The sequence below is a fragment of the Opisthocomus hoazin genome, chromosome 6 (genome assembly GCF_030867145.1).
Source record: "Opisthocomus hoazin isolate bOpiHoa1 chromosome 6, bOpiHoa1.hap1, whole genome shotgun sequence".
NCBI classification, from domain to species: domain Eukaryota; kingdom Metazoa; phylum Chordata; class Aves; order Opisthocomiformes; family Opisthocomidae; genus Opisthocomus; species Opisthocomus hoazin.
In genome coordinates, this window is record NC_134419.1 from 45,765,012 (window position 1) to 45,775,883 (window position 10,872).

General features: G+C 39.3%; 1 protein-coding gene across 1 annotated transcript in view; it reads left to right on the forward strand.

Moving 5' to 3' along the window:
- The window catches only part of SH2D4B (SH2 domain containing 4B), a 128,337-nt gene extending 117,941 nt beyond the window's left edge, over positions 1–10,396 (forward strand). The window contains exon 8 of the mRNA XM_075422983.1: positions 1,993–10,396. Within this exon, the coding sequence (XP_075279098.1) occupies positions 1,993–2,085 (93 nt within the window). The 3' untranslated portion in view covers positions 2,086–10,396. The remainder of the gene's footprint in view (positions 1–1,992) is intronic.
- Positions 10,397–10,872: the final 476 nt, after the last annotated feature.

Genomic DNA, 10,872 nt, shown 5'->3' on the forward strand with positions numbered 1-10,872 from the left:
TGAATTTTATTGGCTTAACAAAAAGTTGAGTTTCTCAGAATTTGCATTACATGAAGGAACAGAGATTATAATGTGATGTCCTTCATAAAAACATAGATGTTCATTTCCTGAGTAGGATTTTTAAGTCCCTAAACAAACAAAAAAAAAGCAAGGACAGAAAATCCCAAACTCACTCAGGTTCACTGAAAATGATTAATTTGTTCTGAAAGTTAGATTTTGTTTGGCCCCTCTCCCCCACCTTCTTTCTCCCATCTTAGCTACTGGCATGTGTGCACACAGAGGTGGCTTTGTTTTAAGATGAAATAAAAAGTTAAGTCAAGTGTGGTTTGCCTTAGTGTAGCCTCACAGATCACTGTGACTTTATACTTCAACAAATTATATTTCCACATGGGAGGATAGTAGGTGTCCGATTTGACCAAAAAATACCTCCTCCCCTAATTTGATGAAATTGTCTCTCAATAGCCACCTTGGAAGCCAACCCCTTCCCCACCCTTCTTCCTCTATCACAGTTTTTATTGCCAAGCATGACATTATATGGTATGGAATATCCTTTTGGCCAGGTTGGGTCAACCAGCTGGGACACAGCCAGTGGTTCTCCCACTCTCAAGTTCTCGCTTATCCCCAGCCCGCTCACTGCCAGCAGGAGATGAGTGGGAAAAAACGAAAGCCTTGATGCTGTGCAAGCACTGATCAGCAATAGCTAAAACATCAGTGTGTTATGGGCACTATTTTAGCCACAAATTCAGAATACACCACCATACAGACTCCTGTGAAGAAAGAACTCCATCCCTGCCAGACCCAGTACAACTGGAAAGAGTGTAACCAGGGCCTTGTCAGGGAAAGAGAAGCACACATACAGCACCTCAAACGCAGATTATCAGGCACCAGGTGTGGGAGCTCTGCCCAAAGTACTATTCCCTGTCCTCCTTGAGAGGGCTGATGGTGACAGCCGGTTCCAACCAGCTCTGGTTCAGCTGCGTTCCTGTGTTTTCATTGTAGCTCATCCCAGTCACTCACTGTACTGGAAACATTTCTATTTACAGCCAGCTGTAGGGCACTTGTCAGGAGCAGAATGGCTACAAGTTCCTGACATTCAAAAAAATAAAAAGTTTCCTGAGCTGTCCCCTGATAATAGTCAATAGCTCCCTCTGTAGTAAGCCTGTCGGAGAAAGTGGTTCACGTTTAATGTCAGCATACAGTTCTTTTTTAACTGGTTAGCATAATAGCTATATTAAAACTGGTCTCTTTGGCAGTCCCTTCAGGAGGCACCTTGTCCTGTCTCTCACGTGGTTCTCTTTGAAGCTTTTCTGCCTGCTCTTTCTGCTGAAGTACGTTGTCAAGTGTCCCAAAGCCTTCTGGTAACCCACTAGGCAATCTTTCTGTAAAAATGAACTATCATTACTCTAGGAATAGATGCAAAGACCCAAGTTCTCTACTTTTCCAGTAAATTTTTGTGAATTCATCTTGGTAATTAATTACTGGAATGACAGACTTGGCATGTGGGTATTTAATTAATGAGAATAGGTGCTATTTATAAAGACTGTCTTTACCCTAGCAAGGTTAATATCTTTCATCTCTCTGCAGTCCTTCAGAAATCAAAGTCCCAATGCCTATGGAGGTAGCATAACAGGACCGGCGTATGTCTGTGTAATTAACCCTTGAGAACATCCTTTATAGGCATCTGTGGCTGTTGCTCTGAAGTAACGTAGCAACTTACAGGTAGTACAAATCACAGCCTTTTTTGTACACCGATTTCACTTTTGGATATTAGCACAAGTTACTGCTGCATAAGTACGAAATAAAGTATGAAGAAAATGAATAGTTGGTAGGATCCCTTTGCTGGTCTGTACTTATTTTATCAACCATTTATTCGTAATTGGTTACAAATTACAGCGGAGTGATGGTCTTTATTGCTGTCAGTTGCTTTTCTTAGGAGACAGGGAAAGGCTTAGATATCTGTGAATGATATTTTAATTGGTTTTATCTTTCTAGGAAGAAATCATCACATCCTCAGGTGGGGAGCTACTACTGGAGCCATGTGGACAGCAGAAGAATCCACCAGACTACAGCCCTTTATTTGAATAACTGATCCAGGACTAGCAGGAATGTATTCTGGATAGCTGTAATAATGGATAGCTACAAAAGTAAACACAGAAAAGTAGTTAACAAACTTCCAAAGCCACTGGTCTTGTGGCCAAAAAGTATTCTCATTAGAAGGCCTAAAATATTTCTGTTCTGCATCTGAATTACCATCATTATTCATATTGCTAACATTTTAAAATGTGAGAAAATACTGGAAAATTACAAATAGCACTATTCCCAGAAATTTTTCAAGGGATTGTGGCCAATTGCACTGAACATTAAGTTCCTATCTTAATTTCCTTCCATGTCTGAGACTGAGAATGCAAAATGCAGCAAGAGCTATGGGTGGGAACTATTCCTGGAGTATTGTATGAAGTACCAGTACTGGCAAACAGATTCTTTTTTCCAAAGCGAGGTTTGTCAGTGTCTGATGACAATCTCATTACTCAGAGGAGCACTTTCGATAACAAGAGAAGGAGTCTTAAAATGTCCTGTTGCAGTTTGTCATTGCTTAAATGGTTAGGTGTCGCTGGAAACTTGCCATTGTGCTTTTGAATTCAGGCCTATGAAGTTCACCACAGCAGAGACAGAATAAGGTCATTCACAGTTTCTGTACGATTTCATGCAGTCCAGCAGCCCTGGAAAGAATTTTACTCCTGTACAGGAAGCGATCAGTTTATCCTAAACTAATTTTCTAGTGACAGCAGCTTGATTTGCAGCAACAACTCCTCCTCTCAGTGGGCTTGTCATGTGTTCTACTTTCTGATGTGCAAGATACATGCTGGAGGTTCCTAGCTTTACTTTGCTACAGGACAAGGTATTTTCCATAGCTGAGCTGTGAGTGAAGATGGCGGTGGTATATTTATCCATAGAAAAGGTACAACAAATTACATTGTCATCATGCTATTTCATGTTTAAAAAAAGAGACACACAAAGTGTTCTTGATCCATTTGTTTTACATAATAAACCCCGTGAAAATAGACCGGTAGCCTAGATCTGTGGATCAGTTGCTTAGTGTTTGGACTATAAAAAATGTCTCATCACGGTAGTTAATTTGCCCTCCTGAGACTGGTGTCCCAGCAGTGCTTGCGCTCTGGGGTGTCACATGGTGTAGACGCAGCCGTGCGTTGTTTCGCTGCTGAGCTGGACACTCCTGAGGCAGCCAGTGAAGGAAATGGAGTAAGAGAGTTGCAGAACTGTTGCTATCACCTTCCTGAGCTCCTTGCTCTGTTCCCACGAACAGCCAGATGGAAACCACTTGGTATAGAAGTGCTCTTTTCAGCTCTGAACGTTCATTTTTCAGGGCAATATTTGAAGTAACAGGGTTGTGGCAGCTTTGTATGCAACTGATCTCTTTCAAGAGTGAAGCGGGACACAAGGGAAGTAGTTGTGTACCTATTGGTTAGACTCATAGTCATGCCTTTAGTCGGTGGTTTCTCAGTACTTTTTTCATGTGTGATGTGTATTTTGAGGTAAAGTGGACCAATCCATATGTGTTACTGTACCTGCATTGTTAATTTTTTCCTGGGAATCTCTAGGAAAAGTACACTGAGTGTATATCTGTATGCTACTGCTTTGGGCAGTCTCTGATTTCTTACGTGATTCTCTTCCAAATACCAGTGTAGACTTCCCTCATGAACCCCATGTGAATCCATCTCTCCTCAAACTGTTGTTTCTCTTGACTCACTGTTACCTTCTATGCTTTGTCTGACCTAGGTGATAAGCTCATCTAGAAAAGAAACTTGTCTTGTCCAAGCTGATAAAGCACGCTATACATTTAAGGTGCTGCAATAATAATAAATACCTGTGGTAAGAATAGCAACATTTTTTTCATAATTAATTCTACAGTTAGTCCGTATTAAACTACAAATTTTTGCACACAAACTTCATTGTTGTTCAGGCAAATTTTCGTTTGTTAACATTGCTTTTTGTGTGATTTAATTAACCTATGTTCAGGACCCATGAAAAGAAAATTCTAATGACCTTTCCACGGAAACTTAGCTGGACAGTTTCTGTATTAATCACGTGGGACACTGGCTCAGGAGTTTTAAAATAGTTAGTTAGCACCTCATAACAAAGCCAATCAAGACACAGCAAATAAGCAGTGCTTATTAGCTGGAGCAGCAGTTCTTAGTGCATGGTGCTCAGATAAGAGACAGCTGGGCTTTTCACAGAAAGTAGGCTTACAGCAGTAGAACATTCTTTAGCTGCCTGATAGCTTGAGAAACACAGTGACTTGGCAACTAGATAAGAGATCAAGATACCCAAGTGGTCTTGGAATTTTTTTTCTGCAGGTTGCCAGGGGCTGGATTCTCGAACTGGAATACAGTTCTGCAATTCTGAACATAGTAACTCCTGTGCAGGCCTCTAGTGGGACCTGTAGTTTCCATTAAATGAGAAGCGTGGTATGTGTGATCCAGAACCAGAATACACCCCGTACAGGCATATGCAAACAGTGAATCCAGCTACCAGAACGTCGACCTCAGCACAGTGCAGTTCACTGTGCTTCGGAAATGGACTCTGTAAAGTAATCACAGAGTACGTTGCCTTTATCCAACAGAACATTCACCAAGTGCAGTGCACTCCGTCCAGAGAGCCCCAGTAAGTACCAGCTGCTTCCTCTGAGAAACTAGCTTGGCACTTACTCCCTCTATACACGCATCTCAAGAACCACCTCAGCCTCAGGTTATTCACAGCTGCGTGTGTTTCATCACAGAACAACTGGACCTCTACTTTAAAGGAGAACGGAAAGGGACCTTTCAAAGTTAAAAGATGTAGGTATCCCTAGGCTTACCTCTGAGGCCAGAGAGCAGCAGCGGGCTGCATAGGACTGAGGGTCTAAAGGTGGTACTGAGTAATTAAGGTGGTGTTTAGACACCTAGACATCTTTGCAGACTGGTGTTTTGCCTCTGTTAACTAAAAAAAAAGGCATAATATGTCACCTTCTCTTTGGAATTGGTTCTAGGCATGCTAGAAAAGAAGATGGGCAATTTAATTTCTAAAGATTTTGGAAGATTAGTCAACTCATTGTACACAATTTTGGGAATGTTTATAGACAGAATATTGAAGAACTTGTTCCATAACAAGGAATTTGCATTCAGAGACTGATAAAACTACAGCTATTTATTTCTAGTGACACACTTACTGGCAACTTTTTGCATTGTGTTTAGCCAATAAGAAGGCTTGGAACTATTAGCTCTTTAGCTTATACGTCCTCTTGTGATATAATTAACATCACAACAGCATCATCATTTTCACTTTAGAGGACATTTCCTACTTTTGTCTAAATTTTTCTGTCTGTGTTCCATCCATTTCTCATGCTAGGTTAAGGCTTTACCTGGCTTTAAAATAAATCCCTTGCAAGTTCCCCTGCAAAAGAAATTACTTGGAAAACTGCAATTTCATCCGAGAGTTTTATTATGCTAATAAATGTCAGAATTCTCAAGTAAAGGAATTGCTTTTTTTTTTTTTTTCTATAGCCGCATGGAAATAATGATAATAGCCAGCCAATTCACAGAGTTACCAGGAAAGAAAAACTCAACAATACATAATCAGAAGCAACAGCAATAAAATACAGTGCAACTTAACTGAAGATAAATTTTGCAGGAAACAAAAGAAGATCATAGCAAGCAGAAATTAAGAAGAACAGAAGCTTTCCTTGCTAGAGATGTGCAGCTGCTGCCAATACAATTGAGGGGTGTGGGAAAGGTACAAGTGTGGAGATGTTTTCTAAGCTAACAAATGCTTCTCACTGCCTTCCAGAAAATAAGTGCATTATGAAAAGGTAATCAGTTAGTAGGAACAATAGAAGGGAAAGCAGTGAAGGAGTACATTTGGAAAATGAAGAAAACAAGAAAGGGGAAAATGTGCTGATCCCGTTGTTTTCAAAGCATTTTGGATTTTTGCTCCTCTGAGAGGAAGACTGGACACTGCTACCTCCCTTTCTCCCTGCAAGTCTCTGAGATTTCAGCTGTGAGCTAAATCTACCTTGGAGATAGATTTTACACTCCCAGTCTGTAAGAGCTGAGCTGGTCCATACTGCAGCCTTGAATGCTGCATCTGCTTCATACTGTCTGCCTCTACATCTCCTGCTGTCTGAAGCTCTTCATTACCATATACAACATCTTTCTAGTGCTGCACTTTCATTGTCTGGAATGGCTAGCTTTATACTACTACACAGTGACCTTCAGGTCTTGCTTTCTGATCTGTTTTTCTAGAGGTAGCTCTTGTTGAGTCGTAAGAGGTATATGTTAGGGAGTTTCATTATAGAATTTCCTGCCAATATTTCTCATCAATGAGACCACCGGGAACACACTGAGAGACCTGTTACGGTCATTCTGTTTCATAAGGAAAAATCCTACAGCAGTAAGGAAAACTTTTAAATGAATTGAACTTTTCTTCGCATCTGTTTTATAGCAACAAAGTATGGCACACAAGATCCCAAGCTTGTTTGCATGTATCTTTGGAAAAACAGTTCTTGAGGATTTTATTCTTGCTTCTTCCTGGATCCATAGATGCATACATTCTTTCTAATTTTGTTTTCATCTGTTACTGTACATGGACATCTCCAATTTAATACTGCTCTCCTCTCTAAAAGAGAACAAAAACCAAGCAAAGAGACTGAGAGCAGTCATGGATGAGATTTTCAAGGCTACTCAACGAATGTAGATGCCAGTCTATTCGCTCTCGTAATTACTGTAATGATATAATTATGTAGTATGAGTATTTACATATTAGTTTTATAAAAGAATAATCCAGAGCAGCTATTAAGTACTAAATCCCTGTTGTGCTGAACAAGTACTGAGCAAAAGAAGATAGCTCCTGCCTCAAGAAAGAGGTATCTAAAAATTTTAGTTATAACAGAGATTATTTTCAGACTTAACGAGTAAAAACTGTTTCCAAAGACTAGATTCAGAGTGAGAATTTCCACTAGATTTCCGTGGCTTTGAAGCAAATTAATGACACCTACTTCTTTGCTGAGGTGAGCCAAGATTAATACACTGACTACAGTAAAACAGTGCGGTTTTGTAGGAACTAGGGGTCCACTTCTGCTCATTCTTCCCCCGAGTCCCCACAGACCTGAATGTAGAGCATTAATACTGTTGCAGCACATTTCACTTCAGTCTAAATTCTTCTCTTTACATAATGCCACAGCACAAACCTGGTCTCAGGTGAAATGTGGTAGTTCACAGTGGGAGAAATTTTTCTCTTCCTTTGTATGAATAAATTTCTTTACATAACTTACAGGTTGGAGTATATTTTTCAATGATTTTCAAGAACTGACTCTCTTTTCTGTTTTATTATGCCTTTGCTTTAAGATTCCTTTTTCCCTTCCCACCAGGACAGGGTTAGTGACCTCTGTGAAGTAATAATGTGTCCCTGGCTGGGCTATCAATTGCAGAATGAGGTGTTTGCCCTTGACCAGATGTTTGATTTGTGTTTCCTGAGATGAATCTTCTGGATACATACTGTCTGATGATAATGAGGCGTAATTGATTTTTATAGCTAATTTCTTGCCATTCAAGTGCTGTGTAAAACCTTCTCTTCAAATATTTGTTTACTGCTAGTGATTAGTCCTGTAGCTTGGATATTTACATTATGACCCATAGCTGATGCAAATTTTCTACTAAGCTGGAGTCTTCGAAGAGTTTGATTTCTTCTCTCTGGGAATTTCTTCCAGTAGTTTTAAATAAAGGTAGCAGCGTTTTATGGTATCTTTATGATGCATCAATAAGTATTTTTCATATGAAGGAGAAATAACTTCAAAAGAGATTGGACATTTAGTTTGGTCCTGATTGTGTTTGTTTGATCTATGTGCAAAGAAAACACTTAGCATGTTAATGTTTCCTTTCAAGTTTAGCTGCCTTTTCTCCCCTGTTCTCAGTTTTAGTGAGAACTCTATGTGGGAGAAGGTCATACGCTCATGAGCGATGGAGAGAAAAGAGAGGAGGTAGGACTGTCTATTTCCATATAATTGTACATATAACAGCAGGCGAAGTCTTGAATTAACTACTTGCTGAGATGCAGTGTTTTTCCTGCTTAGCATTCAGAGTGTCTGGTCTGAGATCTGTCATCACTGCTTTTCCCCTAAGCAACAGCACCAGTAAGGTGTTCTTACTGGGTGTGAAAAGGGCCCATACAGAGTTGAATGAGTGGTACTACAGTGCCCCGGGAATGGTACAGAAGTAGCGTAGATCAAGAACATGGTGAAGACATATGTTGTACATAGGTGTGTAGAGCTAGGAGTGATTGCAAATTCGTCTTTGATAGAAGTTAATTATTTTAATTATATGATTGTCATTAGTGGTTAATGCATGTGAAGACATGGCCAACCTTAATGCACTTCCTATTCCACAAATTCATAGAACACAGATTGCCTGAAAGGAAAATCAGAAATACTTGTCTTAGACGAGACTTAATATGCATTATTGTATGATATTTGGGGCAGAGAATTTTAGAATGTATTGTGCATCACTATCAGGATATGAGAACGTAGAAGGTAAACACTGCTTACCATATAAAGCATAAAGAACTTCTCAAAGTAATTTTAATAGCACTTAAAAAGTCAACAAAGAATAAAGCTATACCTGGTTATACTCCTCTCCCATAGGAAATGCTGTCAATATTGTAAACAAGAAAATGTCTTTTCATCTAGGCGTTTAAGCTTAATAATGGACTGAAATATTACAGCAAATAATTTCAGAGCTGCACACTGAACACTGCTCTCCAGTTAGTGAGATAGCCTGTTGCACTTAATGGTTCTCAAACTCGTCTTGCTTGTGATAGCCTGATGCTAATGAGAAATATGTCTTTAGTGAGTCATTCAAATCCAACTTTATGGAAGATTTATTTAGGTTTCATTATCTTTCTTCCCATTAACATTTTCTCTCAAGGAATCCCAGAAAAATAAAATAAATTCTAAGAGCGATGACTAAATACGGACAGTTCTGGTCTGACTGCTGGGCAGTATTTTGTTACTTTTTATGTGCTGTACTCGCAGCACACCGGCTCATTCATTTTGAATTTCAGTATGCAATGTGCTACGTTGGAACTTATCTACATTTTCTAATAACAAGACAGTAAAGAGCTGTGCATGTGGGCAAACTGTTCTATGGGACGAAAACGTTCACCCGACCCCAATGCTGAGCCCCCACAACATCCACTGGAGTTCATGTGGCAATCTTTAGTTGATAAATGTCAATGATTTGTAAGGACTGCCTGACAGAATCACTTTTCACGTCTCCCAGAAAGAAATTGAGCTACTCTAAGATCTTCCATTTACACTTTTTAATGAAGAAATGAACTGTTTTCAAAATACAAAGTGTGATGAAATTGTTTCAATTTTTTAGAGTAAAAAAGATTTTAAATACCTAAAGGCATCTTTAATTGCAGAAAATAGAAAAGTGTGCACAAATTTAACAAAAAAATTTCTATTTTATATTCAGCCCTGAAATTAATTGTGCTGCATTAGGCTCCAAATTCAATACAGATATTCAATGTTTTTGACATTTCATCAGGTATCCATTCTCTCCCTTAACACTAATTTCCTTTGATACCTGTAAATGTAAAATTTCCACTTACCAGAGTGATTGTAATTAAACTAAACTAGATCCTTGCTGTTCTGAGAAGACGAGAAAGCTTTAAGATAAAGAGGCTCCTCAATAACACTACTTAGACAAACTCGACTTGCTGTTTTGAGAATGCAGGAAAGCTCTAAGATAGAGAGGCTCCTAAATAATTCTACCCCAGACAGCTCAGCCTTGGGAGGGCAGATGTACCAAGCTACAGAGATAAAGAGGCACCAAGAGGGCAACAAGACCGGAGCAAAACAACCTGGAAGGACACGGTACACGTAATCTTGGAACTGAGTCTGCACAAAAACAAAGGTCAACCAGCGGACACTGTGATGAGGAGTATAAGCCTTCATCTTGAGACCCCCAAAGACCACCCGAGGACACTAACAGACATGCGTGAAAGATATTAACATATGCTAATTTGTTCTTGAAAAAGTCATGAATATGCTAAACATTTCTCAGAAATATAATGAATATGTATATTGTGATTGTATTTAACCTGAAATGACAGGGAGTCTGGCGCGCATGTTTGGAGGAGAGATCCCCCGTGTGCCCGGCGCCGCAATAAAGAATACCTGCTTAATGGCCTTCTGACTATTGAGTCTTCAGCTCCGGCTTTTCACGGCATCACCTTTTAAGGGAGAATGGAAATACCCAGGGAACAGTTATTCAAAATGTCAAGCCCATTAAATATCTGATTTGACAACTGAAATAAATTCATGAAGGTTTAAATAAGACCCCAGATAATGTTTTCTCCAGAAAAAAATCAAGCTAGCAAGGTGGGTGACTTTAGGAAAAAGAACTGATGTATATTGTTCAGAATTTTGAATATTTGGTGTTACACGCTTGGATCCTTACAGTATGATTTCCATTTATACACTACTGAAAGGTGTGAGCACCGAAAAACTATTAATTTAAATGGAATAATAAGTAACATAATGGAAATTAAGTCTGCTCTTCCAGTTTGTCTGAAAAGGGCTAGTTCTATCAGTCCTGTGGTTATCTAAAAGACTAAGCCTATTCATGAACTTATGTGGGAAAAAGGATCCAATTTTCCAAGTTGTCATTGTGACTAACTGCAGCAGGAATCTCCTCCTGGATGAAGGACTATGATTAAGAAATACAAAGTTCTGACTACACTCTCAAATACCGAATGGAAACATTTGCAATGAAACAGTTGCCTGCGAATGTGAAACATCGCACAGAATAGCTGTTG